Raw genomic sequence first — 27,247 nt, forward strand, 5'->3', positions numbered from 1 at the left:
GCTTTGATAGTGAATGCTTTTAGTTCACTTACTCTTCTGGCTGAGGTGAGGGCAAGTAACAAAGCCACCTTCCAGGTAAGGAACTTTAATTCAGCCCTGTGAACCGGTTCAAATGGACTTTTCATCAATTGAGATAATACGGTGTTAAGCTGCCATGCAGGAGGAAGTGACTTTATTGGAGTGTTGGAAATGTCTCTATTAGCAGGGTCATCCCCAGTCTTTTTGCCTCCTTCCTCCTATTTTTTCTAAACTGTTTTTGTCGGCTTTAGGACTCTGGGCACTTTACCACTGCTAACCAGTGCTAAAGTGCATATGCTCTCTGTGTAAAGTGTACTGTTGATTGGTTTATCCATGATTGGCATTTTTGATTTACTGGTAAGTCCCTAGTAAGTGCACTAGAGGTGACCAGGGCCTGTAAATCAAATGTTACTAGTGGGCCTGCAGCACTGGTTGTGCCACCCACATTAGCAGCCCTGTAAACATGGCTCAGACCTGCCACTGCAGTGTCTGTGTGTGCAGTTTTAAACTGCCAATTCGACTTGGAAAGTGTACCCACTTGCCAGGCCTAAACCTTCCCTTCTACTACATGTCAGGCACCCCTAAGGTAGGCCTAGGTAGCCTAAGGGGCAGGGTGCAGTGTATGTTTAAGGTAGGACATATACTAATGTGTTTTATATGTCCTAACCGTGAAATACTGCCAAATTCGGTTTTCATATCCTTAAAGCACAGATTCCTTTTGAGAGCAGATACAAATTTGGAGTTTAGGGTCTCTGAACTCACAATTTGAAAATACATCTTTTAGTGAAGTTGGTTTTTAAATTGTCTGTTTGAAAATGCCACTTTTAGAAAGTAGGCATTTTCTTGCTTAAACCGTTCTGTGACTCTGCCTGTTTGTGGATTGTCTGTCTGGGTCAGTTTGGCAGTTGGGCTGTTTTGCATCTCTCTAGACAATGACACAAAAGGGGGTGGGGTGTAGCCTGTGTATCCTGATGAGCCATCTGAGCTAGAGGGGAGGGAAGAATGGTCGTTCACACCTGAAAGGACTGTGCCTGCCCTCACACAATGCAGTCTCCGACCCCCTGGTGAGCATCTGGGGCCTGGCCTGGACAAGGAAGGATCTTGCAAACACTTGAGACTTTGCTTTGAAGTTTGCCAACTTCAAAGGCAGAACTGGGTATAAGAAGAAGAGCCAAAACCCCAGACTTTTAGAATCTTTCTGGAATCAAGAGGAACCTCTGCCCAGGAGAAGAGCTGAACAGCTGAAGGAGGAGTACTGTTCCTTTGCTGGGTTGCTTTGCTGGACTGGCCTGCAGTTGCTGCTTCTGTCTGAAAAGAGTGCAAAGGGTGAACTTTGCTGTGTGTCCTCTGCTTGAGAAAATTCTCCAAGGGCTTGGAGTAGAGCTTGCCTCCTGCTGAAGTCTCAGGGACGCCAAAGACTTCAGTTTCCTCGACCTGCAGCACTGGGAACTGTGTGTTTTGTGCTGTTCAAGAGGAGAAACCACTGCGACGCCACCAACGACGCCGCTGGCCTGCACCGTGACCTGCCGACGCCACACGGAGTCGCATTGCCCCGCTTTGCACTGCGACCCTGGTCTACCAGACACCGCCATCGGATGACTTAACCGAGCCGCTGCTCGCACAGCGACCTGTGGGCCCCGCACTCTGGCATTGCCTGCTCACAATACCGCCTGGGCATCCCAGACGATGCAGCTCTTGCTAACACCGGCCCCGCTGCCTGCACCGTGGCCTGTGGACACCGTTCGTGACGTACTTGAAACACCGTCCCGTCCCATGCCGCAGCCCCGGTCCACAGACGCCACCACCATTGACTTGTGTCATCACCAGGCATCCTGCCTCCACCATGGCCTGTGGACACCGCTCTCGTGAGGGTCACGAAGCTCCTTCTCGTCCCGTCCCGCACCACTGGCTTGGGCCTACCGACAATAGCGCTTCAGCAACAACGCCGCTGCCAGCACCGTGACCTGTGGACACCGCATGTCACACCACCCCGCTTCACACCGCAGCCCTGGTCTCACCGACGCCGCTGGACGCGGTCACTGAGACGCTGCCTGCGCGTGACCTGTGGGCACCGTGCGCTGCATCGTCCCGCTTCGCACCGCAGCCCCAACGCCATCCACGCCGGCACACCTGACTTCATCAGCCTGGAGTTTGATCCGTAACGCGTGTGACCTCAAGGGCCCGACGACTTGTGCACCGACTCTGTAACCGACACTGCGACGTCAGCGACGCCGCTCTCCGGAGCTCACTGCGAGGATCACGACGCCTCGCAAATCCAAGGTACTGTTTGTGGGGCTTCCCGACACCATAGCTGGCCCGCAACGCCGCGGCCGGCCTGAACTGTTGGTTTTGTTGATCATGATGCAGTGATAGCCCCAGGTGGAGCTATTGACTTCAAGGAACTGTATTTTTGAGTAAATCTTGCAGAATTCATATTTTTATTACTGTATGTTGGACTTATATCGTATTTGGTCTTGTTTTATATAGATAAATATTGGCTATTTTTCCAAAACTGGTGTGGTGTCCTTTTGAAGTGTTTTCACTTATTGCTGTGTTATGTGCAAATGCTTTACACATTGCTTCTGAGAGAAGCCTGACTGCTTATGCCAAGCTACCAAGGGGGTGAGCAGGGGTTATCTGAGCGGTTCTCTCCCTTATCCTGGGTGCAAACCGACTGCCAACTAGAGACCCCATTTCTAACATGGAGGATATGTTCTGAAAAGCCTTTTAAGGAATTGGATGATTAATCTGTGCAAACACAAGGAAGTAGATCCCAAAGTTTGCCTGTACCTGGAAATAGCAGTCAAATGCACTTTGACAGAGGAACATGCAAGACTGGATTTGGCCAAAGATAGCAGATATGGTAACACCTGTTCGGGAGGAGATGTTATAGGATGTACATTAGATTTTTCGCACCAAAGACAAAATTGTTTCCATTTGAGATGATATGTTCTGTTGGTAGAATCAGCTCTAGACTTCGCAAGAATATACCAACAGTATGCTGGAATATCTAAATGCTGTAGCTCATAGTGCTCAGGAGCCAGGCTGATAAATGTAGAGAAATCTAGTCTTAAGGACCTGCTGATTGTTCATCAACAATAAGTCTATTTGCGGCGTTAGTTGAATATTTTTGTCCACTGACAACATGAGAAGCTCTGTAAACCAGTGTATCTGGGCCATTGTGGAGCAATGATCCCTTCTGAGGGTACCTGCTGGCCTAAAACCAGCATTTCTTGCTCTCTTGCGATGCAGATAGATCCAGGTTGGGTTTGCCCCATTTGTGAAATGTGGCATACTGGACCAGCTGGCTCAACTCCTATTCATGACAATTTTGGGTCATTCTGCTCAAGGTGTCTGCTAGAGAGTTGTGCACTCCTGGGAGATTCTCTGCCCTTACGGTCACTTGATGAGTTAGTACCCACAGCCAGATAGCTTGAGCTTCTTGGGACAGAATCTTGGATCTTGTACCTCTCTGTTTGCTTGGGTAATGTATGCTCGTCATAGTGTCTGTTCTTATCAAGATGGAGGACCCTTGAATTCTCAGTAGGAAATCTTGAAGAGCCAGGAAGATTGCTCTGAGCTCGAGAAAAGTGATATCCAATTTCGACTGGTCTGGGTCCACTGCCCTTGAATCTGCAGATCTTGCAAATGAGCTCCCCATCCTTGAAGCGTCTGTTGTACTGATGTATTCTGAAATGGAAGGTAGCAATATAAGACCCGCAGAGAGATTGTTGAAGTTCATCCACCATGGAGAAGCTGCTTGCATGGCAGGTGTAATCTGTACAATGTATTTGAAATGACCTTCCGAATGGAGCAATTGTGCATCCAGTTAATCCTGGAAGGGCAGCATTTTGAGACAAGCATGAGGTATTAAGAGAATGGCTGAGGACATCGTGCCAAGTAGAGATTTGATCAGGTGAACTGAAGCGCACTTTCTTTTTGAAAAGGAGCAGGCCAGAGAAGAAAATTTCTGTTGCCTGACTTTGTACAAGAATGCTTTGTTGAGTACTGTGCATAGAGTTGTTCCCACTAAAGTTATTCTTCATGCAGGAGGAAGAAGAGACTTTTGGAAATTGACTGTGAGACACAAGTTCTGAAAGAGTAAAAGACACCTGATAGTATCCCTCAATGCCTGTTGGGAAGATGGAGCCTTTATCAACCAGTCATCAAGGTAAGGGAAAACTTGGATGCCTTGTCGCAGGTGGGCCAACACTGGAGCAAGACATTTCGAAAATAGAAGGGGAGCAGAAAGGACAAAGAAAGATAGAACTTTGAACTGGTAATGTGTACCGGCTACTCAGGAATCTGCGATGGTAGGGATGGACGGAAATGTGAAAATATGCATCCTTCAGATTGAGGCTGGTAAGAAAATCTTCATGGTTGAGGAACTGGAGCATTTCCTGGAGGGAAGCCATATGAAAAATATTGCTTCTTCAGGTACTTGTTGAGTTTCCTGATGTCGAGAATGGGAAGGCATTCCCCAGACTTTTTCCTCGCAAGGAAAAAACATGAGTAAAATCCCATTCCTTTTTGGGGAAACAGAGACAGTTCTAAGGCCCCTTTGGAAAACATGGCCAAAACTTCCTTCTGAAGCAGATGAAGGTGAGAAGGAAGGAATTTTGTTGGTGGAGTCAGAGTTGGAATTTGAGTAAACTCCAAGATGTGGCCATGTTTGATGAGATCTAGGTCCCGTTTGTCCTTAGTTATCTTGGTCCAGTGATGCAGGTACCGGGAAATTCTGGCACTCACAAGAGAAAAAGTAATGGTTGTAGACAGCACATTGAGGTTGTCACTGTTTACTAGCGCTGTCTCTGGCAGAAATAGCCTGCTCCTTCTTGTGTGCTGTTTAGGATAGGCTGCTGAAAGTGGTGCTCTATATTGCTGATGTTGTTGATAAGTGGGCTGAAAGGGCTGCTGGTAGGATTGTGGTTGGTATCTCTGATATCCTCCATGGTATAGGTAAAATCCACTGCCACGTATGCCGTGAATAAATGTTTTACGTGACTGGAGGGTTCCAAGAGATCGAGCTGTCTCTGTGTTCGTCAATATGGACTGCAGAGCGTCACTGACACGTTTCCCAAATGAGGAAATGCTGTCAAAAGGCATATCAAGTACTTTTGTCTGCACTTCTGGGTGGAACAATGTAGCCTCAAGTAAACCCTGGTGCCGAAGAGCAACAGATCCTGTCCACTGCCGGAAGCCTATGAATGCTATATTAATTGCGCAGTCAATAATCTCAGATGCCGCCTTTTCACCTTCCTGTAAGATGTGAATAGCCTCAGTTTCTTGCCATCTGGAGGGAAATCATGGTTTGTGGCAATGTCTGACCACATTTGGCGATAATATCGCCCTAGAATGGCCAGGGAGTATGCTGCTTGGACAGTGGTACCTGACATGACTGAGAATCCTTCACCAATATTGGCCAATCACTTGCACTCCTTATCAAGCAGAGTAGTGACAGGGGTGGAAGAATTTTTAGACCTGTATTGTGCAGTCTGAGCAATGACAGAATCAGGTCTTGGATGTCCAATTAAACAGGCTGGTGAATCATCTGGTGCTTTGTATTTTTGTCAATTCTGAGAAGAATGGCAGCGACGGTCGCTGGTGATTTCATGATTTTAACTCCTTCCCATATGTAGTCAACAATTGGTATTGCTCTGACTGTTTTCTTGCACTGAGCTTTAAAGTAAAAAAAACTGTAAGTCTGTTTAATAGAAATGGGGAGTTGGAAACACTTGGCTGCTCTCTCCATTAGCATATTAAACCCTCCAATATCTCCTGGTGGAGAATCTACTGGTTGTGGCAAGGGAGGAGAAAATGGAGTGATAAGGTAATCAGCCCATTTGTTGGTGATGGTACGAGTGTCTGTGATTTTACCTTCTTCTCCATCTCCATCATCACCAACATTATCATCATCATCAGTAAAGGAAGGATCGTCAAGAGGAGGCATGGCAGTACTGGATTGCAGAGTCATTCTTGGGGTAGGAGGTGGAGGCAGATGTTCTGGTGATTTACGGGTAGGCAGGGCTACTACTGCAGGTGATTGATGCGCTTTAGCTGGTGTTGGGAAGTGTTTGTAATGGTCTTAAAATATGCTTTGCTGGTCTTGCACGATGGTAGCTGGAACATGAACCATGTCTAGTGATAGTGGAGGACGAGTCACAGAAGGATGATACTGTTTTAGATATTGATGCCTTAGATAAATAGGCTCACAATAATCTTGCTCCTCGTCTTCATCCTCATATTTCACATGCAATTCAGAAGGGCTGTGAGATGCACAAACCGTTCCTTGATCACCATCCTCTGTGAAGAGATGGAACACTCACTACTCTCCTCCTCAGGAAGTACAATAGGCTTGGATTTAAGTTTTTGTAGCCATAATAAAAGTCTTCCCTCGCAGTCTTTCAGGGTTTTGTAGAAACATTTCTGCAAACTTGTAGTCTCTCCTCTTGTGGTATGGATAAAGGCAATATATACAATCTTTGTGAGGATGTTCCGAATGGAGTCTTTTCTTACGACAGGTGGCACAGGGTCTGAAGTCCCTTCTTGACCAGTTCTGACATACTGGGACAGAGAAATAGCTATTTGAAAATGACCAAATTAGGAAAGTACTGAGCAGTGCTCAAGGAGACTCCCTAACACACGATGTGCGGTGAAAATCTGAGGGAGGATGCCTCTGTAGGGAGTGTTCTAAAGGGTGCTGTCACCTGAATGGACACTGTTCAACTTTGGTCCTTTTTTTTTTTTTATTTATTTTTTTTTTAAATAAAAAGGACATAGGTGCTTAAGTTTAACTTTGTATTCCCTTTACAGCCTATTATAATACTATATACTGCTTACTATAATATTGTGGGACTCCCACTTTGACGAAGAGGAAGGATTCAAGCATGTCAATCTATGAAAGATACCCCAGTAAAGGAGACTCAGTAAAATTCTTCTCATAATAAATTTCCTTTTTTTTTTTTTTTTGTAATACCTTCATTGTCGTTGTCCATAAACTAAACGTGCATTTGTCTGATCTCTCATTATTTATAATGAAATTTGTAATTTAAAAATACTGTATGTTATTTGTTAACCTCAAATACTCGGGTACCATTGTGAGGGTATGCGCCTTCACATGATGGACAAAAGAATTAGTGTGTTGGCCGCAACTTTATTTAAAACAGTAAATGCCACAGAAGGGAGAGGATTGACTTGGTCAGATGGCAATTGCAGGCTAAGATATCTCTGCACTGCCTCCTGCAATCCTCCCTAATCCTGTCTGCTAGCATTACTAACACTGCATGAAATCCCATGCCAAGACTACAGCATGGTGATGTTCTTGCCTACACTGAAAGGAGTCATAACCTTTGGAAGGAAGAAGGCATGGGTCCAGAGAACCTGCCTGTCTGGATAGAAGGTGGTATAAGGAGTGATGTTCTTGAGAACTCTTGGCAGAAGTAGTATTGGCGGAAAGGTGCACAGGAGGCCAGTACTCCACTTAAGACAAAAAAGCATCCCGAGTGAGTCTTGCTTTGGAAACTCCAGCACACAAAACTGCTGACATTGCACATTCTTGGCAGTGGCAAACTGAGCTAATCAAGGTTCTCTGCACTGCTGAAAGAGAATTTGCAACAACTCTGGAAGGAAAAGCCATTCAATATCCGCTAGGCACCTGCAGCTGTGCTCACCTGCTCTGGCATTCAGAGAGCCCGCCAATTGTTGAACCACCAGGAAAATGCCCTGACATTCCAACCATTTCCAGAGCTGCAGGTTTCATGACTCAACTCGCACTGTTTGTTACAGTATCACATGGTGGTGGTGGTGTTGTTGTTGTCCATGAACACCTGCATCAGGTTTCCCTTGATCTAAGGAAGAAAGGCTTTCAAAGCCAAGCAAATCAAACAGGTTGATGAGAAACTCAGACTCCACCATAGATCAGAGGCCTCTGATTTTCACCTCTCTCAGGTGGCCACCCCAGCCCATAAGTGATGCCTTTGTCACGACTGTGAACTCTGGTTGGAAGAGGAAGCAGTGTCTGCCACTGACCCAATTGTGTTTCACCAGCCACCACTGTAGATCTTGGAAGGGTCCGTACAAGATCAGGACCACGTCAGAAAGATTCCCCTGACGCTGTGCCCACTGGGACTGCAGGTCCCACTGCATGGACCGCATAAGCCATTGGGCATGAGGGACCAGCAGGATGCAGGAGGCCATGAGGTCCAACAGCTTAAGAGTCAGTCTCACAGAAATCCATGATATAGGCTAAATCATTTGGTATCATAACCTGAATATCCTGGACTCGCGACTCAGGAGAGTAGACCCAAAACTGCATTGTGACTAGAACCGCTTCGATGAAAAGGAGCTTCAGAGAGTGAGTCAGGTGTGACTTTGGAATGTTGAACCCAACAAATGCAGGGCAGCTTCCCATTGTCCGAAGGTGGGAGATGACTGCCTGGGGTGAGCCCACCTTCAACATCCAATCATCAAGGAAGGGAATGACTAGAGCTCATCACCAAACCATAGAAGAGCTGCAACCACAGCCATTACTTTAGTCAACACCGAGGGGTGCTGGTAAGGGCAAATGGGAGCACAGTACACAAAGTGCTCGTGGACCACAGTGAACCGCAAGTAACATGTGGAGGCAGGAAAGGATTGTGGAAAATGTATCCTACAAGTACAACACTACCATTCAGTCTCCTGGGACGAGGGCAGACAGAACTTGGGCAAGCATGCACATTCTGAATTTTTCTTTCTTAAAAAAGAGGTTGAGAAGGTGCAGATGGAAGATAGGACAAAAGTCCTCAGTCCTCTTCTGGCAGCAGAAGAACAAGTTGCTTACCCTTCGGTAATGCTTTTTCTAGGTAATACAGTATCTACCTATGGATTTCTCACTTTTTGAATATCCCAATGTGCCAGCGTTCCACAGAAATTTTTCTTTACAGCTCTCCCTCGTCAACGAGGATGCCATAGTGTCCATGGTTTCGCACGCAGGTTCGCATGATGTCATCTGAGATATAAGAGGCTCTTATCGGCATACTGACATCAGTTTCCACCCATGTTTTTCATGCCTTCTAGGCATACAGGTGAAACTAACATCACAAATACAATAACTTGTTGCAAACTTTAAATCAACAATCTATTTATTACCAACCGCAATCGGCAGTAGATAATTATAGTTAGAACGTAGTTTCCATTGAAAAAAGCATTTTTTGACTTGGCTATATCTTTGGCTCTGTATGATGAATCTTCACAAAATTTTCCCAGAAAAAGTGTGCCCAAGGCAGTGTGTTCCCATGTTAATTCCCATAGGGATTTGGAACAAGACTACAGCCCGAAGATGGAATTACGTTAAATTTGGCAGGAAGGTAGCTTTTGGTCCAGAAAGAAGATTTTTTGTTATTTGGTGTAAATCCATTCTGTAGGTTTTGAAATATTTAAGGAAAATCAAATTTGTATATATGGAGGCATGAAGGCTTTGTGGATACTCCTGATCTCATGCAAAGATCTGATTGGATGCCAAAACTTCAACCAGGAAGGGTTGGCAGCCATTCTGAGACTCAGATTCAGGCGAGTCTTAAAATAAGAAAACGAAACAAAAAATGAACAGGGCATGGTACTGTTACTCTACCCCTCTAGCCTTGGTGCAGGCCTCCCACCCCCCCCAACGATTTAAAGTGTTTTTCGTCATGATTTTAAAAAATAATAATAAATGCAAGCGTGGTCTCCCGCACTTTTCATTTTGCCCCTAGGTGGGCCAAGGTCCCTTTGGCATATCAAAAAAAGAGGGAACGCAAAGGGCTCCTGTCCTAGGGCTTATGAAAGCCCCAGAGATGGTACCTCCCTGGGGCACTGCTTATTATGTTTGTGCAGGGTGCCCATGCAACACCCACATGCCCCGGATACTGCCACCTCCCTGTGGCACAAGCTGTTAAGTTGTTGCGGGGGGCCCCGCAGCAGCTCCAGGGACCTCCACCTCCCTGGGGCAAAAGTTGATAAAAACTTATGAGAGGAGGGGGCCCACGCAGTACCCAGAGGCCCGCTACCTCCCTACAGAACTGAAAATTATGTACGCAGCAGGCCCACTGGGCCCGCCTGCACCCCAGGGACTATCACCTCCATGGGGCAATTCATTCAATTTATGGGGTTGGGGGAACGTGGCACCCACCAGCCCCATGGACCACCACCCCGTAGCTAAATTAAACCATGGATGGGGTCGCATGACCCCCTTCGTGGAGCCATAGATGGCCATGGGGACCGCCACCCCCCCAGGGCTCGCTCCTGCACTCTCCCAAGGTGCCCACCCTCGGGAGGTAGGTATCTGCTTGTGCATGGTGTGAGCGGACAGCTCCCACCAAGTTTTCATCTGTTTCAAACATGTATACAGGGAAACAGATCTAAACATTACTCCTGGATGCGGGGACCTGCTAATTAAATCAGCTCCCTGCTTGCCTGTTCCTGCAGGAGTCGGAGCGGACTGAGACCCCAGGCCATGCATTAAGGCTCCCTCCACGGTGCTGTCACTGTTCTCTCTCTCCCTCTTCTATCACATAATAGGAAGGAGGAGGGTGAAAGAGAAATTGTTATTGCAATGGTCTCAACATACAATACCTTCAAAGTGTCACAATAGCAGGATGTTTGGTTTGAATGTTATAGTCCTGTTTTGCTGCACAGCAGAACATATTCAGAGGTTGAATTAACGTATAATAATTAAAATTACTTTACATTTAAAAAAACATAGAACTTCACTGAAAAAACAAAGGTTACGAGGAAGTTATAGTTAGGAAAAAGAATTTTAAAAAACATAGAAATTCACCTAAAAAAGCAAAAAAGTTACAAGGACGTTATGGTTAGGCTCACAGTTTAAATGTACAAAACCAAAGAAATTCACCAGTTATAGTTACCTGAAGTAACTATAACTCGTGCCCTAAGGTAAATTTATCTTGCACCCTCGCCATGCAGTTTTTTTTGTTCTGTAAATTTTTTTACAGCAAACATTACATTGATATTATCAATCATATCATCAAAGATGTCAAAAGTGCTGTAACTTGTGGGATAATTATCAGTGCATGGCAAGGACACAAGTTATAGTTACCTTAGAGATCGAGCCTTAAGGCTTCCTTCGCGAACCAGGAACTACCTTTCTGACAAATTTGGTGTAATTCCGTCCAGTAGTTTAAGCGTTATCTCTGTTCAAAATCCCTATGGAAAATGTGTTTTTGGAACCTCCCCCCTATTTTCTCTGCACCCCCTCAAACAGATCACCCCTAAACTTTCCAGACAGCAGCCGACGTGACTGGCAAATTTTTAGGGAAATTTTCATGAAGATTTGTCAAGCGGCACCAAAGATATAGGCAAGTAAAAAAAGAAAATAAGTTACTTATCCGTGACTGTGGTTCTTTAGTATTGGTATCCTTCATAGATTCACATGCTTGAATAATTCCTTGTCGTCAAAGTGGGAATCCCATGGTACATAGAAAGCAGTAGATTACATTTTTGACATTGAAGTTAATGGAAAAATACATTCACTGTCATAGCTTATTAGTGTTATTACAAATGACCCAAATTACAGCCAATCAGGTGAGAGCACCCTTTAGAACTCTCAGCACGGAGGCTCCAGTCTCAGATTTTCTAGCACGAGTGATGTATAAAAGGAAGAAAACATGAGGTTAGCCTCTATGGGGAGGAGGGTGGGTCGCATGTGAATCTATGAAAGATAACAATACTGGAGAACCACAGTTACAGGTAAGTAACTTATTTTCTTCTCCGTTATTGGGGTATCTTTAATAAATTCACATGCTTGAATCAGAATAACTAGCAGTATTCGTAAGAGAGATATATATCTCTCTCTCTCTCTCTCTCTCTCTCTCTCTCTCTCTCTCTCTCTCTCTCTCTCTCTCTCTCTCTCTCTCTCTCTCTCTCTCTCTCTCTCTCTCTCTCTCTCTCTATATATATATATATATATATATATATATATATATATATATTAGTGGATGGTGGGTAAAGAATTATTGGCTCACCTTATGCAAACACATTCCATAGAACTGCTTGTCCTACCGCTGCGTCCATCCTGTCTGCGGCATCTAAGCAGTACTCCTGAGTGAAGGTGTGGTTGCTAGAACGAGTTGCCGCTCTGCATATGTGCTGTAAAGGCACTCCTGCAAAGAGAGCTGTGGAGGTGGATACAGCTCCGGTGGAGTGGGCTTCGACGTTGGGCATACGTGGCTTTCCCACTAGCTGGTGACAAAATTATAAGGCGGTGGCTATCCACTGAGCTATAGTTTGTTTGGTAACAGGATACTCCCTTTCTTAGCTGTCCGTAGCCTACAAACAATTGATCAGCCTTATGAAAGCGCTAGTCCTTTGTATGTAAAATTTGAGACATCTTTTGATATCTAACGAATCTAGTGTTCTTTCTGCTGGAGTTTGGGGGTTTGTGAAGAAAATCTTCAATATTACTGGCTCATTCAGATGACAGTTCAAGGGAACTTTAGGAATACATTTTGGATTAGTTCTATGGATGACCATGTCTGACATAAATTGAAGAAAAGGTTGAGAGATTGTGAATGCTTGAATGTCACTGACCCTCTTTGCTGAGGTAAGCACTAGGAGAAGCGCTGTCTTCCAGTATATTTATTTAAATTCTGCTCTGTGAATAGCTCAAATGGATGTTTCATCAATTGTGAAAGTACAATATTGAGGTGCCAGGAGGAGGAGGGATCTTAATTGGAGGAAACAATCTGAATAATCCCTTTAGGAATTGTTTTACTTTTCTGTAGGACCATAAAGATGGTTAAGTAGCAGTACTGCGAAATCGAGAAATGGATGCCAGGTGAACCTTGATGGATGAGTGAGAGAGACCGGATTTTGGCAATTGAAGAAGATACGGAAGTATCTGTTCTGGAGAAGATGTCAGAGGGTGGATACCAGAAGCCTTACACCATTATACAGAATGTTTTCCATTTGAGTTTGTATGTTTTATATGTAGCTTGGGCTCTGGCATTAGCAAGCACTCCACGACAGTCTGGTGGAATATCTAGGTCAGTAAATTCATTAAATTGAGGAGCCAGGCCGATAACCGAAGAGAAGTTGGGTTGGGATGATGGACCTGGTCCCAATTCATCGTTAGCAAGTTCGTTATTGGTTTCAGCAGAATGTGAGTTTGTTCCAAGGGGAGTAGGAGCTCCATGAACCAAAATTAGCATGGCCATCTGGGAGCTATCAGTAATAGCCGGTAAGGTTCCCTCTTCATCTTCTTTAGAGTTCTCAGGATTAGCGGAAGTAGGGGAAAAGCGTAAGCATAGATTCCTGACCATTTGATCAAAAATGCATTTCGCTTCAACCCTCTCTGTGGTTGCCAGCTTGCGTAGTACTGGCATTTTTTGTTTTCCCTGGTCGCAAAGAGGTCCAAACTGGGCTTTCCCCAGCGAAGAAAAAGATGATTGAGAGTTGCCTGGTTGACCTCCCACTCGTGGCAGGTCAGTGAGGTTCTGCTTAATGAGTCGCCCAGGGTGTTGGATACTCCTGGAACGTGTTCTGCTCAGAGAGTTATGTGATGTCGATGTGCCCAATCCCATTTCTCTTGAGCCTGAAGAGACAGCGCTGGTGATTTTCTACCGCCCTGCTTGCTGAGGTAATGCATACTTGTGGTGTTGTCAGTTCGGACCAAAACCGATGAGCCCCCGATCTTGGTCATGAAGGACTTGAACACTAGTAATACTGCTTTTAATTCCAACAAGCTGATGTGGAGCATTGCTTCCTGGGTGGTCCATTTCCCTCTCACTGTCAGGTCTTCGAAGTGAGCACCCCGTCCCTCCAGAGACGCATCTGTGGTCGGAACATGCGACAGACTTTGATTCAGAAATGAGAGACCCCGGAGATGTGGGGAATCTTCAACCACCATTCCATGGCTTATTTCATTGGTGGGGTTACTTGCACAATATTGTCAAAAGATCAGTTCATTTGTTTCCACGGGCTGTGTAACTGCGGCTGAAGTGTTCTTATGTAGAGACGGACAGAAGTGGGCTTTCTTTTGCTGAGGCGGAGGGCTAGACTTCAAATCCTCTTCTGCCTTTCCTGAGAGGTGAAAGCTTTTGCTTGTTCCATATCTAATACGGCTCCTAGAAAGGTGATATTGGTTGACGGCGTTAGGTGTTGCTGTGTCTCTGGCTACTCTGGATGCTGTTTGTGCTTTTATTAGCCAATCGTCCAAGTATGGAAACACTTAAACTCCTTTCTGTCTGAGGTACACTGCCACCAGAGCTAAGACCTTGGGAACCACTCAAGGAGCCGATCTCAGACCAAATGGTAACACTGAATTGGTAGTGGGTGTCTGCAACCATGAAGCGTAAGAATTTCCTGTGGCCGGGGTGAATAGGGATATGAAAATGGGCGTTTTAGAGATCCAAGGCCATCATTAGATCGCCCTGGTTGAGCAATTGCCATATATCCTGAAGAGTGATCATACGAAATGATTGTTTTTTTCAAGAATTTGTTTAAACATAAAAGATCTAAGATAGGCCGCCAGTCTCCTATCTTTTTTTGCAGATGAAGAAAAAGCGAGAGTAGAAGCTGGTTCCCCTCTGAGACTTCAGTACGATTTCTATTGCTCCCTTGTCTATCATAGTGACAATTTGTACAAGGAGCTCTTCTAAGTGGGCAAGCGGGGGCCCTTGTGCTGGTACCTCTGGAGGAAGTTGCTGAAATTCCAGGGTATGCCCTTTGGTGATAATATCGAGGACCCATCGGTGTGAGGTGATCTGGGACCACTGGTGGGAGGAGCTGAACATTCTGCCCCCTATCGGAGTGCTGGAATAGGGGTTGGAGGCAGGTACTTGGTGGAGGTCAGTGTTTTCTGGCTGTGTCCTTGCCCCTATAAGTAGACTTTCCTCTTTTCGTATGTCTGTAGGCTGCAGGTGGTGGTTGCTTATAGGATTGTTGCTGTTGTTGATTGGTGGCTGAACGAAACTGGCCCTGGTAAGATTGGTACTGCCGATACTTGTGAAGGCCACCTCTGTAAGAATGCAGTCCTCTGCCTCTTGCCCCTCAAAAGGGCTGCCTTTTGAATTGTAGAGTACCCAACGATCTAGCTGTGTCCGTGTTTGTAGTGTGTCATCGACGTGCTTGCCAAATAGCAGCTCCCCATCATATGGCATATCCAGAACTTTCATCTGAACCTCCAGGCGGAAGGAAGTGGCCTTTAGCCCCCCATGTTATCTTAGTACTGCCGCTCCAGCTGGCTGGTGAAAACCTGTGGATGACATCTATTGCACAGTCTACGATCTCGGCAGAGATCTTTTCTCCTTCTTGCAATATCTTCAGAGCTTCAGCTCTGGCATCCTCAGGAAGGAGACTGATGTATTGAGAGATGTCCGACCACATCTGTCGGTTGTATCTGCCTTGAATCACCAACAAGTTTGCTGCCCTGCCCGTTATAGCCGCCATTGTGGAGAACTTATTTCCTATCATTTCTAAGCGCTGTCGTTCCTTATCCGTGGGCGAGGAAATGTGGAGAGGATGGATTTCTGGACCTGCGCTGGGCCGCCTGAGATATTACGGAGACAGGTTTAGGTTGACCAATCAAACAAGCTGGTGAATTTTCCGGCGCTTTGTATTTTCTTTCCAGTCTAGGAAGTACCGCTGGAATGGAAGATGGGGTCTGCATTACTTTAAGGCCCTCTTCCCAGCTGAAGCCTACAATCAGGATTTCAAGAACTGACTTCCTGGTGTCTCCCTTAAAGTCATAGAGGAAGCAATCCGACTGTTTATTCACAATGGGAAGCTGGAACCTTATAGCTGCTCTTTCCATTACACTATGGAACCCCCCAATATCCTGTGGTGGAGAATTTACTGGTGGTGGCGTAGAGGGGGATGGCGTTTGTGTCTGGTAATCATCCCGTTCAGTGGGGAGTGAGGCAGTGTCCTGTATCTCTCCTTCTTCCTGATCTTCCGAGGAAGGTGGATGACTTTCGGGAGGTGGAGATGGAGGTGGTAACGGTACTGTAGGTACTTGAAACTCTGAGGAACGGTCTCTGGAAGAAGGACTTAACAGTAGTTGCAGATGCTGCAGCGGAGTAGTTGATCCTGGTGGTGGGAATCTACTATAATAATCCTGCACTGTTGGCTCGCCCTGTTGATCTTGGACATGTGTGTGTTGTTGATCTTGAAACAATTGCTGAATATATAATCCTACACACTTTTCCTCCTCCTGACATTTAATTTGTAGGTCTAAAGGACTACGTGCCAACAGAAACAGACTATTGTCAGAGTACTCATCTCAATATTCCTCTTCATTTTCATCTAGGAGATGTTCTGGAGGCACGGGTGACACCTTACTAGGTGAGGTATGTGAAGGTAGCAATGCCTCTTGAGTGGATTTACGTTTTATTGTTATTAGTCTTAAGGGCAAAAAGGAAGCTCTTCCTGAATCCACTTTCATCGACGGTGCGTCTGTGGTCAAGAAATGGGCAGTCGGCGGTCTCGTTGACAGTGCCCTAATTGTCGGAGCCATCGTTGACGGTGTAATCGTTTTTGAAGTTGCTGTCGACAAGCTGCCGTCGATGGAGCTGGTGTCGTCAGAGCTGATGTCAAAGGGGTTGTCATCAACTGAGCCATAATTTCTGTTTCACATGTCGATGTTGACGGAGCCGTCGACGGTATGCATGCTGATGATGCAGTAGATTTTGATTTCTTACCCATCGACTATGTTGGTTTCTTCGACATCTTTATACCCTGGGTCGACGGTAAAGCAGACCCATACTTAATGTTCATCAATGTTATTGTCGTTGATGACAATGGCAACGACGTTATTATCATGGGCGACGATGGAGCTGTGAACGTTGCCGTCGCTGTGGCAGCTGATGGTACAAAACCTGTTGTCAACAACGCGCTCGTCGACGGTCTCGTCAACAAGACTGAAATTTTTTATCTCGATGGTGTCAAAGAGCTAGATGGTTTCTTCATTTTATTGAAGAGGCAACTGGAGTGAAAGGTTCGGAATGAACTTTCTCACCATGTTTCTTTGAAGTAGAAGGAACGTCCTGTCTTTTTCCTTCAGAGAGTGCACTTTTCTGGCTGCCTTACTTCTTTTTTTTACTCTCCACAGATATTTTCCTCTTTCTTGATGCCACAGAGGTGTGGCTGTCATCATCAAAAGGAGATTCATTCTGGATTTACATTTTGGAAGCCAAAGCGTGAGCCTGGCCTCTCTCTCTCTCAAGGTTTTGTGAGGAAAGGTTCTACAAATTTTACAATCTTTCACCTTGTGCTCTGGGTGAAGACAGTAAATGCAATCCTTGTGAGTATCCTCACAGTGAAGCCTTTAGCTTCCCAAAGGTGTTGCAGGGTCGAAATAGACCTTTCTTGGCTGTAGACATTTTACAGAAGTCACAGCTGTCAAAGTAGAAAACAGTATTCAGAAGATTTCCTGTCAGGAAATGGTAAACTGAGCAGAGCTCAGGGAGACTCCCTTCACTTGACGTGCAGTAGAAAATCTGAGAGACTGGATCCTCTGTGCTGAGGGTTCTAAAGGCTGCTCTCACCTGATTGGCTGGACTTTGGATCATGTCTAATAACACTAATAAGCTATGAAAGCGAATGTATTTCTCCATTAACTTCAATGTTAAAAATTTAATCTACTGCTTTCTACCTACTGTGTGACTCCCACTTCGACGATGGGGAATGATTCAAGCATGTGAATCTATGAAAGATACCCCAATACTGGAGAACACTTTTTATGTAGAAACTAGGCCCTAACTCTAACTACGTAGTTGTTGACCACCACTAGGTAATATATAATCCACAGGTAGATACTGTATTCACCAGAAAACGCATTACCAAAGGTTAGGTACTTTGTTCTTCTGAGGGATATATCTACCTGTGGTTTGCTCTCCTTATGAATAGAGTACACAAGCAGTCTCACACTCGGAGATGAGTGCCTGTCTGCCTATACCAAAAAATCTAGCAAAACATACTGACCAAAGTGACTGTCCCTCCTCACTTTGGAGTCTAAGCAATAGTGCTTCACAAAAGTGTGCGGGATGGCCCAAGTTGCCGCTTTACAGATGTTAAGTACAGGGAAACCCCTAGCTAAAGCAGAAGTAGAAGACTTGGCTCTAGTGGAATGAGCTCTAATGCCTTCTGGTGGTTCTTTGTTAACCATTGCATAGCACATCTTAATGCACAGGATGACCCATCTAGGCAATGTCCTTTTATGCACAGCTTTTCCTTTTATCTTTACCATGTAGCCAACAAACAGCTGATCGACCAGCTGGAGAGCACATGTCCTGTCTTTATAACAGCAAACAGCCCCTTTAGGGTCCAACCACTGAAGTCTTTCCTTCTTCATAGATGGATGTGGAAGAGGGTAGAAAGTAGGAAGGGTGACAGACTGGCCTAAGTGGAAAGGAGTAACCACATTTGGCAGGAAAGCAGCCCTGGTCCTCAATACCAACTTAACTACATTGAAAGTCGTGACGGGAGGTTTCACATAACGTCTGTATCTAATTAACACGTCTAGGGTACGTTATGGCAACCCGACAAATTGTTCTGAAAATAAATAGTCTTAAAGGACAACTATGTAAGGGTTCAAATGGAGAACTTGCGCTGAAGGTGTTTTTTTTTTTTTTTTTTTTTAATAACCACAGTTGGTGCATACCCACATCTCAATAAGGCCGGACCAAATAACTACTCTTTATAAAGCAAAATACACAAGGAGGAACAAAATCACAATTGCTGCTGCAGAAAGTTCAGTGTGTTTGTCACTGCATATTGAGGGAAAGAATTACTCTAACAACAGAACATGTAGCAGGCCTCCAGAAGTATGGCCCTCATACCAAGCTTGGCGGGCGGCGGTTGCCGCCTGCCAAGCGGGAACCGCCAATTGGCCGCTCCGCGGTCAAAAGACCGCGGGGCCATTTCGACTTTCCCGCTGGCCCGGCAGGCGCCCGCCAAGGAAGCGCCCGCCGGCCCAGCGGGAAAGGGCCTGCAACACAGAAGCCGGCTCCGAATGGAGCCGGCGGTGTTGCAAGTGTGCGACGGGTGCAGTTGCACCCGTCGCGCTATTCACTGTCTGCTAAGCAGACAGTGAATAGCATACTGGGGCCCTGTTAGGGGGCCCCTGCACTGCCCATGCCAGTGGCATGGGCAGTGCAGGGGCCCCCAGGACACCCGTTCCCGCCATCCTGTTTCTGGCGGTGAAAACCGCCAGAAACAGGCTGGCGGGAAGGGGGTCGGAATTCCCATGGCGGCGCTGCTTGCAGCGCCGCCATGGAGGATTAGCCCAGCCGGGGCTAATCCGGCGGGAAACTGCCGGACCCGGTTTTCCGACCGCGGCTAGGGAAGCACCGCCAGCCTGTTGGCGGTGCTTCCGTCATTTTAGCCCTGGCGGTCGCGGACCGCTAGGGTTAGAATGACCCCCTATATGTCAAAAGCCTTGAACAATGAAAACAAAGACTGCTACGAACAGGGACTGTATGACAGACAATTACAACTAGTATTTCTCAGGTGGGGCATGTCACCCCAAGATTAATTTGCAACATCTGAAAATTCAAAGCAGGTGGTAGTTTTCCAGGACTGCCACAAATAGGAGCTGGATGACAGACAATTACAACTGGTATTTCGGAAGTAGGGTATGTCTCACCTAGAGTAATTTGCAACATCAGAAAATTTGAAACGGGTGGTAGTTTCCCAGGACTCAAAGTGAAGCCTTGGTAGACACTGGCCCAGAGAACCATCATGTAGAAGACAGTGTTGTGTTTTAGTGAAAAAAGTAGCAAGGAGCCACTCTAATGAGTTATCAGTATCATCTTTTGTCACTCATGTCCTGGTTGGGCGTAGGTGTTAAGGGGGAGCGGGGGTCCAAATAACCCTTAAAATCCCTCCACTCTGATTTCTAATAAAGGATCCCACTGTGTAAATGAATGTTTAAGCTTCAGGAAGAACTGGCAGCCTGTAGCATGTTGGCAATCATGTATCTGATTACATTTTATAACACTCCTGCAATGTGTCTCCTTACTGGTGTGAGTTATAAATAACCTATGGCGAACATCATGACAGAAAATCTTAAAAATACCTCAACCTACCAGATGAGCTTCGTCCTCTGTTTTTTCCAGCACTATCTCCTCTGGCACCCCTTGAGCCTCTTGAAGGCAATCTGCCCCGGTCACTTACTGGGGAGCTTCTTATTTCCCTTTGGGTCCTTCGTATGCTGAGCAAGGGAATACCACAAGACAATTAGAAAGATGATCAAAGACTCAACAGCAAATGCACAAATAATCTAATGCAAGCTTCTTTAAAAAGTAGCTTGTGAGCTATGGGAAGTTCTCTAGCTAGCTGCAAGTAGCTCCTCAGTGTACAGCCCAGCCTACTAAATTAGAAGATTCTGCTTGCTTGAATTAAAATATACATACAGAAAGTGTGCACTGGAGTCAAAAATGTGTGTATTTTCATAACTTGCTTAGAGAAAAATGGGTTCATTTCCTATATATATTTAAAGCTGAAACTTAAGTGAGAATTCATGACGTGTCGGGGAGAATTATTATTGATATTATTAACTTTTTGCCAGGCCAATTCAGCGACTGCGTCTGTTATTTATTACCCATGTAAAGGCACTCCACATTGACTAGGCACATTTTTCAATTACAGCTGTCAACTGTGCCCGATGCACTGAAGTGATTACAGTTGGTAACCCTGAATATTAATGCTCATTATTCAAATCTTGCCTGATATGGTCACTAATACAACTCTAATAATATTAGAAGCTCAGGCTCATTTTCAGTAAACATAAGTAGCACTTATTACAGAAAAGGTTGGCGACCCCTAACCCAGAGGTACTAAATTACCAAAGTGCCATACATTACAAAATTCATCCTGTGAGTCTAGTACGTACAGACAAGTACTTACATTGCAAGACAACGCTTGATGTGAAAATAATCTGTGTATGTCCCACAGTCTTATATACCTTTCTGCAGTTATGAGGTGTCAGCCTCTTTATTTTACTAGCCCTTCTCAGTGCATTCAAACTGCTGCTGTGAATTCCCTCTGTCAGGACTGTGAAAAATTAGCTGAAGGAGCCTATCATCGACATGGACTTCAGCTACGCCAAAAATAATGTGGGACAACCTTGGCACATGTTCTACTCTGCATCTGTCATCAATTGAGGATAGGGGGAATACTTCCTCCATTCATATGAAATAATACTATACAGACGCACAGCATGTGGCACACATTAAGTGTAGCAGCGAAAAGAATAGCACCATTAGCTGCAGTCTGCTACAGGTTGCTCCTTGAGCTTGCTTCACATTCTGTTCAGTTTTACTTGTCAGCTCTGGGGTGCTACTTATGGTCTTGGGGGAAGGGGTTTGTCTCTTACATTTACTACTCAACCCAGAGGCTTGCCGATTACAATCCCCTATATATTATGCCTGCTTGCCAGGGCTACCAAAGAACAAGATCTTGGCAGGCTGAATACAAGGCATAGCTGTCATGGTGGCATCTGCATTGCAACCAAGTGACTCTGCCTCTGTGGAAACACATCCAGTAGCTTCTGGCTTGCCTGGCTTATGCGGCACAGGAGCGTGTGCTCAGACTTTTGACATCTTTATTAGCAAATCAGAGTTTCAGCATTGAGTTCTGTGAGGTCCAGAGCATTCTTCTTCCCAGCATACTCCAAAAGAAGGCCCGTGGCAGAGACTCCTCCCATTCAATTCATGATGGCTGGTACATTGATATTCTTTATCCATTCGCCATCCATTCTTCCCAATCCAAGAAGGAGGGCAGTTCGAAATGTGAGATAGCTTCCGGACTGAGGAGTATAAAAATGCATTTCAGTACAGGATGTTTGTGCCACAATGCTTTCAAAGTACTTTTCATCCTGTTCATTGCACACTCATTTTTCTTTGTCCCCACTATTTTTGATACAGGTTTCCATTTCAGAATTGTTCCAAGCATATCTCCTGTTTTGCCATCTATTTAGGATTTCAGCCTTATCATCTGTTCAGTCATCTTGAAATTCACTAGTCTAGTCCAGCAGGGGCACATTTTTGTAGGCACCAATTTTTCAGTGATTTTTTTATGCACTTGAAGGCACTGTACCAACAGGAAGGAATAGCCCTTACCTCTGTCAGTCCCTTCTGAAGAACAAGAACTTGTGCCCAGTCTTTGAAAGGTTGTAATGTCTATGCACCCAACTTCCAGGAGTAAGGCTGACTACTATGGAAAGAAAATGAGTGGCTTGAACATAAGCATTAGCTCAAACACTGCTGGAAAAAAATCAGGAACTACAGCAATTGTGTGATGAAAATTTTGCATTATGACAGGCATTAGCAACCAGAGCCACAGATTCAACAATGAGTCCTTCAACAGCCCTTCATTTTTCTTATGACCCTAATAAGGCTGTACATTTTGCCTTTCAACAGAATTTGTACATGAACAATTATGAGTCTGTTAACTAAACAGTTGTCTCACTGGTCTAGTCTCATCGTGGGCCATGCTCTTAGTTACAGCACACAATCCTATTCTGACAAATTACTCAAACTTCCTTTCTATCTTTAAGAAAAAAGGTTTGTAATAGCAGAAAATTCAGCTGAGGAGGCTCTCTATGACTTCAGCTGGGTAGTGCTGACACCTTAACTTATATTACTATTGTTGGCTATATATAGTATAGCCAACTACCAGCAGAAACCATTTGGGTAGATCAGACCCTGAGGACTTTGTTACAGGGTCGAAAGGAAGAAATCAAGAATGAAGTGAACCTTTCAACTTGACCAACAACTTTTTCTGAACTTATTTATCTGGCATGTCTAACAGAATATCGATTGAAAGAGCGAAATACTGAGCTGCATACACAACCTTCATTCTCCTATAGATTTTTGAGAGCCTATGCTCACAAAAGACCTAAAGCCCAGTCTCAAGAATCTTGAGCGAATACCAAAGAAAATCCTATGCAGACCAGGCCGTTCAGGCAGTACTGACTGAATCAGAAAAAGAGCACCCTCGTAGAAGAAGCCTCTGTCTGTATTATGGTTCCCACAGCATTTAATCTGTACTTGACAAATTTGGCCTCAAGAGCTCTCAGGAACTGTCAGGTCCCATCTTTTGTAATGGGGGGAGAAAGAGTGAACATCAAACTCCCCTTGTTGGACCATCTAGGGAAGCCTCCTCTTCCTTATTTTTTACTCCAATGAATCCGCCCTTGTCCAAAGGATCTGGTCTTGTGGTTTCAACCATGATTAATTGTGGTGTCAGCTGTCTGACCATTGATGAGAATTGGGTGGCTACAAAGAACATTCTTCTGATTCTCAAGGAAGCACCAGAGCTAGTCCAAACTGTAGAAGGCACTTCACTAGTGTCTGGTCCAGTTAAGCTAAGGACCACTCCTTTAATGATAACTTTGTGAAATGATAGGGAAATGGTCTCTTTTGACAACATCAAGTCTCCATACATCCTTGTTTCATTAGGCACAACCGGAATACCTACTGGATAAGCAAAACAATATCTCTTTCCTTGCAACTTTGCCTTGTATATTGTCACTCAATGATTCAATTGACTCAATTGATTTCCAAAATAATTCAACACTGAAGACTCATCAGCAGACAAGATAATCAATAATTTTTGATTCCTGAAAAGTATTAATCATTTGCTGATGACGGCCTCCACCACCGCACCATGCACTGGTGACAATAAATAGATATACCACGTCAGAACCAGAGACATCCAAGAACTATGGCAGAGATGGGCAGATGCAGCGAAGATCTGAGTGCCTGACAATGCATTGCTTCGGGAAGTGATCCAGGTGTCAGGTTCAGTGCTAGAGACCAGGATTGGGGTGGATGAGGTGGACACTGCCCTACTGCGGCAAGATCAGCGCAACGCCGTAGACCAGGTAGCTAAACAATTGTTTAGTTTTTCTAAATGATTTTGTCCTGTCTATGTAATACATTAGTGCTCTCTTTATGTCTAATGTATGCAGTGCTCTTTCTGCTACCGAGTCTGGTTATGGAAAGAAGACTGGGAGTTCTACAGTTTGGTTTAGATGAAACGGTGAAATTACTTTTGGCAGAAATTTGGGATTTGTGCAGAGAACCACTTTATGTTTGTGTACTTGTATAAATGGTTCTTCGATAGTGAAGGCCTGTAATTCGCGAACTCTCCGTAGTGAAGTGACGGCTATTAAGAATGCTACCTTCCAAGTCAAGAATTGGATTTGGCAAGAATGCATGGGTTCAAAAGGTGGGCCCATGAGTCGTGTAAGTACAATATGAAGATTCCACGAGGGTACTGGTGGGGTTCTTGGGGGTATAATCCTTTTTAGTCCTTCCATAAAGGCTTTAATAACTGGGATTCTAAAAAGTGACTTTGTATGTTTAATCTGAAGGTAAGCAGAGATTGCAGTGAGATGAATTTTGATAGACGAAAATGCAAGATTTGCTTTTTGAAGGTGTAGTAAGTAACTCTCAATGTTTTGTATGGAAGCATCTAACGGATTGATTTGGTTTGCTTGGCAGTAGAAAACAAATCTTTTCCATTTATTAGCATAACAATGCCTTGTTGTCGGTTTTCTTGCTTGTTTAATGATTTCCATACACTCATTTGAAAGGTTTAGGTAGCCAAATTCTAGGACTTCAGGATCCAGATTGCTAGGTTGAGTGATGTTGGATTGGAGTGTCTGATCTGTTGTTTGTGTTGTGTTAACTGGTCTGGTCTGTTCGGGAGTTTGATGTGGGGTACTACTGAGAAGTCCAACAGTGTGATGTACCACGGTTGGCGAGACAACACATTGGTGCTATGAGTATTAGTTTGAGTTTGTTTTGACTCAGTTTGTTGACTAGGAAAGGAATGAGTGGGAGAGGGGGAAAAGCGTAAGCAAATATCCCGGACCAATTGATCCATAGAGCATTGCCCTTGGACTGAGGGTGTGGGTATCTGGACGCAAAGTTTTGGCATTTTGCGTTTTCTTTTGTGGCAAACAGATCTATGTTTGGTGTCCCCCCGTTGGCGGAAGTGATATTGTAGGATTTGGGGATGTATCTCCCACTCGTGAGTTTGTTGGTGATCTCGACTGAGATTGTCTGCTAACTGGTTGTGAATGCCTGGAATATATATTGTGCTATCAGGCGAATGTTGTTGTGAATTGCCCAATGCCAAATTTGTTGTGCTAAGAGACACAGCTGTGACGAGTGTGTCCCCCCTGTTTGTTTAGATAATACATTGTTGTTATATTGTCTGTTTTGAGAAGAATGTGTTTGTGGGCTAGAAGGGGCTGAAATGCCTTTATTGCTAGAAAGACTGCTAACAGTTCTAGGTGATTTATGTGCATTTGTTTTTGCTGATTGTCCCATTGACCTTGTATGCTGTGATTGTTGAGGTGTGATCCCCACCCAATCATGGATGCGTCTGTTGTGAGAATGACTTGAGGCACTGGGTCTTGGAAAGGCCGCCCTTTGTTTAAATTTACCTGGCTCCACCATTGAAGCGAAGAGTGTGTTTGGCGGTCTATCAACACTAGATCTTGGAGTTGCCCCTGTGCCTGCGTCCATTGTTTTGCTAGGCACTGTTGTAAGGGCCGCATGTGTAGCCTTGCATTTGGGACAATAGCTATGCATGAGGACATCATGCCTAATAGTTTCATCACAAACCTGACCGTGTATTGTTGGTTTGGTTGAATGTTTGATTTTATATTTTTAAACGACTGCTCCCTTTGTGGACTTGGAGTGGCAGTTGCTCTTTGTGTGTTGAGTGTTGCTCCCAAATATTGTTGTATTTGGGATGGCTGTAAACTAGATTTTTGGTAATTGATAGAAAGCCCTAGTTTGTGTAGAGTTTCTATTATGTATTGTGTGTGAAGGTGACATTGTTGTTGAGTGTTGGCTTTAATTAGCCAATCGTCCAGATATGGGAATACATGCATGTGATGTGTTCTTATATGAGCTGTTACTACAGCTAGGCATTTTGTAAATACCCTGGGGGCTGTTGAACTTTGAATTGGTAATGTTTGCCTTGTATTACAAACCTGAGGTATTTCCTGTGAGATGGATGGGTGGGTATGTGAAAATATGCATCCTTGAGATCCAGTGTTGTCATGCATTCCCCTTGTTTTAGTAAGGGAACTACGTCCTGAAGTGTTACCATGTGGAAACGATCTGATTTGATGAAGAGATTCAGTGTTCTGAGATCTAAAATCGGCTTTAAGGTTTTGTCTTTTTTTGGGATAAGGAAATACAGGGAGTAAACGCCTGTCCCTTTTTGGTAATAGGGTACTAACTCTATGGCTTGTTTTTGTAGCAGTGCTTGGACCTCTATTTGTAATAGGTCTAAGTGTTGTGGAGACAATTTATGCGGTTTTGGTGGAACATCTGGCGGGAATGTTGTGAACTCTATGCAATAACCATGTTGAATAATTGATAGGACCCACGTGTCTGTGGTAATGTGTGTCCAATTGTGGTTGTATTTGGTTAGCCTCCCCCCCACCGGTGATAAGTGTGACATTGAAGTTACTGTTTGGTAGGGCTTGGTTTGGAAGGCTGGAATTTCCCTCTTCCTCTAGGGAATTGTCCTCTGTAGGAACCACGAAACCCCCCTCTCTGGTACTGAGATTGGTAGGTGGGTTTTGTTTGGGAGGTGGATGGCTCTGATGTCTGGTGTCTAAACCCCCCCCCAAACTGTGGTTTCCTAAATGTTCCTCTGCATTGTGAGGAGTAGAGCGCGCCCATGGCTTTGGCCGTGTCCGTATCTTTTTTCATTTTCTCAATAGCGGTATCCACTTCCGGCCCAAATAACTGCTGTTGATTAAATGGCATATTCAATACCGTCTGTTGAATTTCTGGCTTAAATCCAGAACTTCGCAGCCATGCATGCCTTCGAATAGTCACTGTTGTGTTTACAGTCAGTGTTGCTGTATCAGCAGAGTCTAGGGCAGACCGGATTTGGTTATTTGATATGGCCTGTCCCTCTTCGGCCACTTGTTGGGCATGTTTTTGGAGTTCCTTGAGCAAATGCTGGATGATGTCTTGCATTTCGTCCCAGTGCGCCCTATCATAGCGGGCAAGTAGGGCTTGCGAGTTGGCAATTTGCCACTGATTGGCTGCTTGCAATGCCACTCTTTTTCCCGCCGCGTCAAATTTTTGACTCTCTTTATCAGGGGGTGGCGCATCCCCTGATGACTGGGAATTAGCCCTTTTCCTTGCAGCCCCCACAACCACTGAGTCCGGAGGGAGCTGTTGAGTAATAAACACCGGGTCTGACAGGGGCGGTT

At 44.9% G+C, this 27,247-nt stretch overlaps 1 protein-coding gene across 1 annotated transcript in view; it reads right to left on the reverse strand.

Annotated features, from left to right (window-relative positions):
- The window catches only part of CCDC61 (coiled-coil domain containing 61), a 637,121-nt gene that overhangs the window by 218,968 nt on the left and 390,906 nt on the right, over positions 1 to 27,247 (reverse strand). The window contains exon 10 of the mRNA XM_069207713.1: positions 20,079 to 20,203. Within this exon, the coding sequence (XP_069063814.1) occupies positions 20,079 to 20,203 (125 nt within the window). The remainder of the gene's footprint in view (positions 1 to 20,078; positions 20,204 to 27,247) is intronic.

The sequence above is a fragment of the Pleurodeles waltl genome, chromosome 9, assembly GCF_031143425.1.
Source record: "Pleurodeles waltl isolate 20211129_DDA chromosome 9, aPleWal1.hap1.20221129, whole genome shotgun sequence".
Classification (NCBI taxonomy): domain Eukaryota; kingdom Metazoa; phylum Chordata; class Amphibia; order Caudata; family Salamandridae; genus Pleurodeles; species Pleurodeles waltl.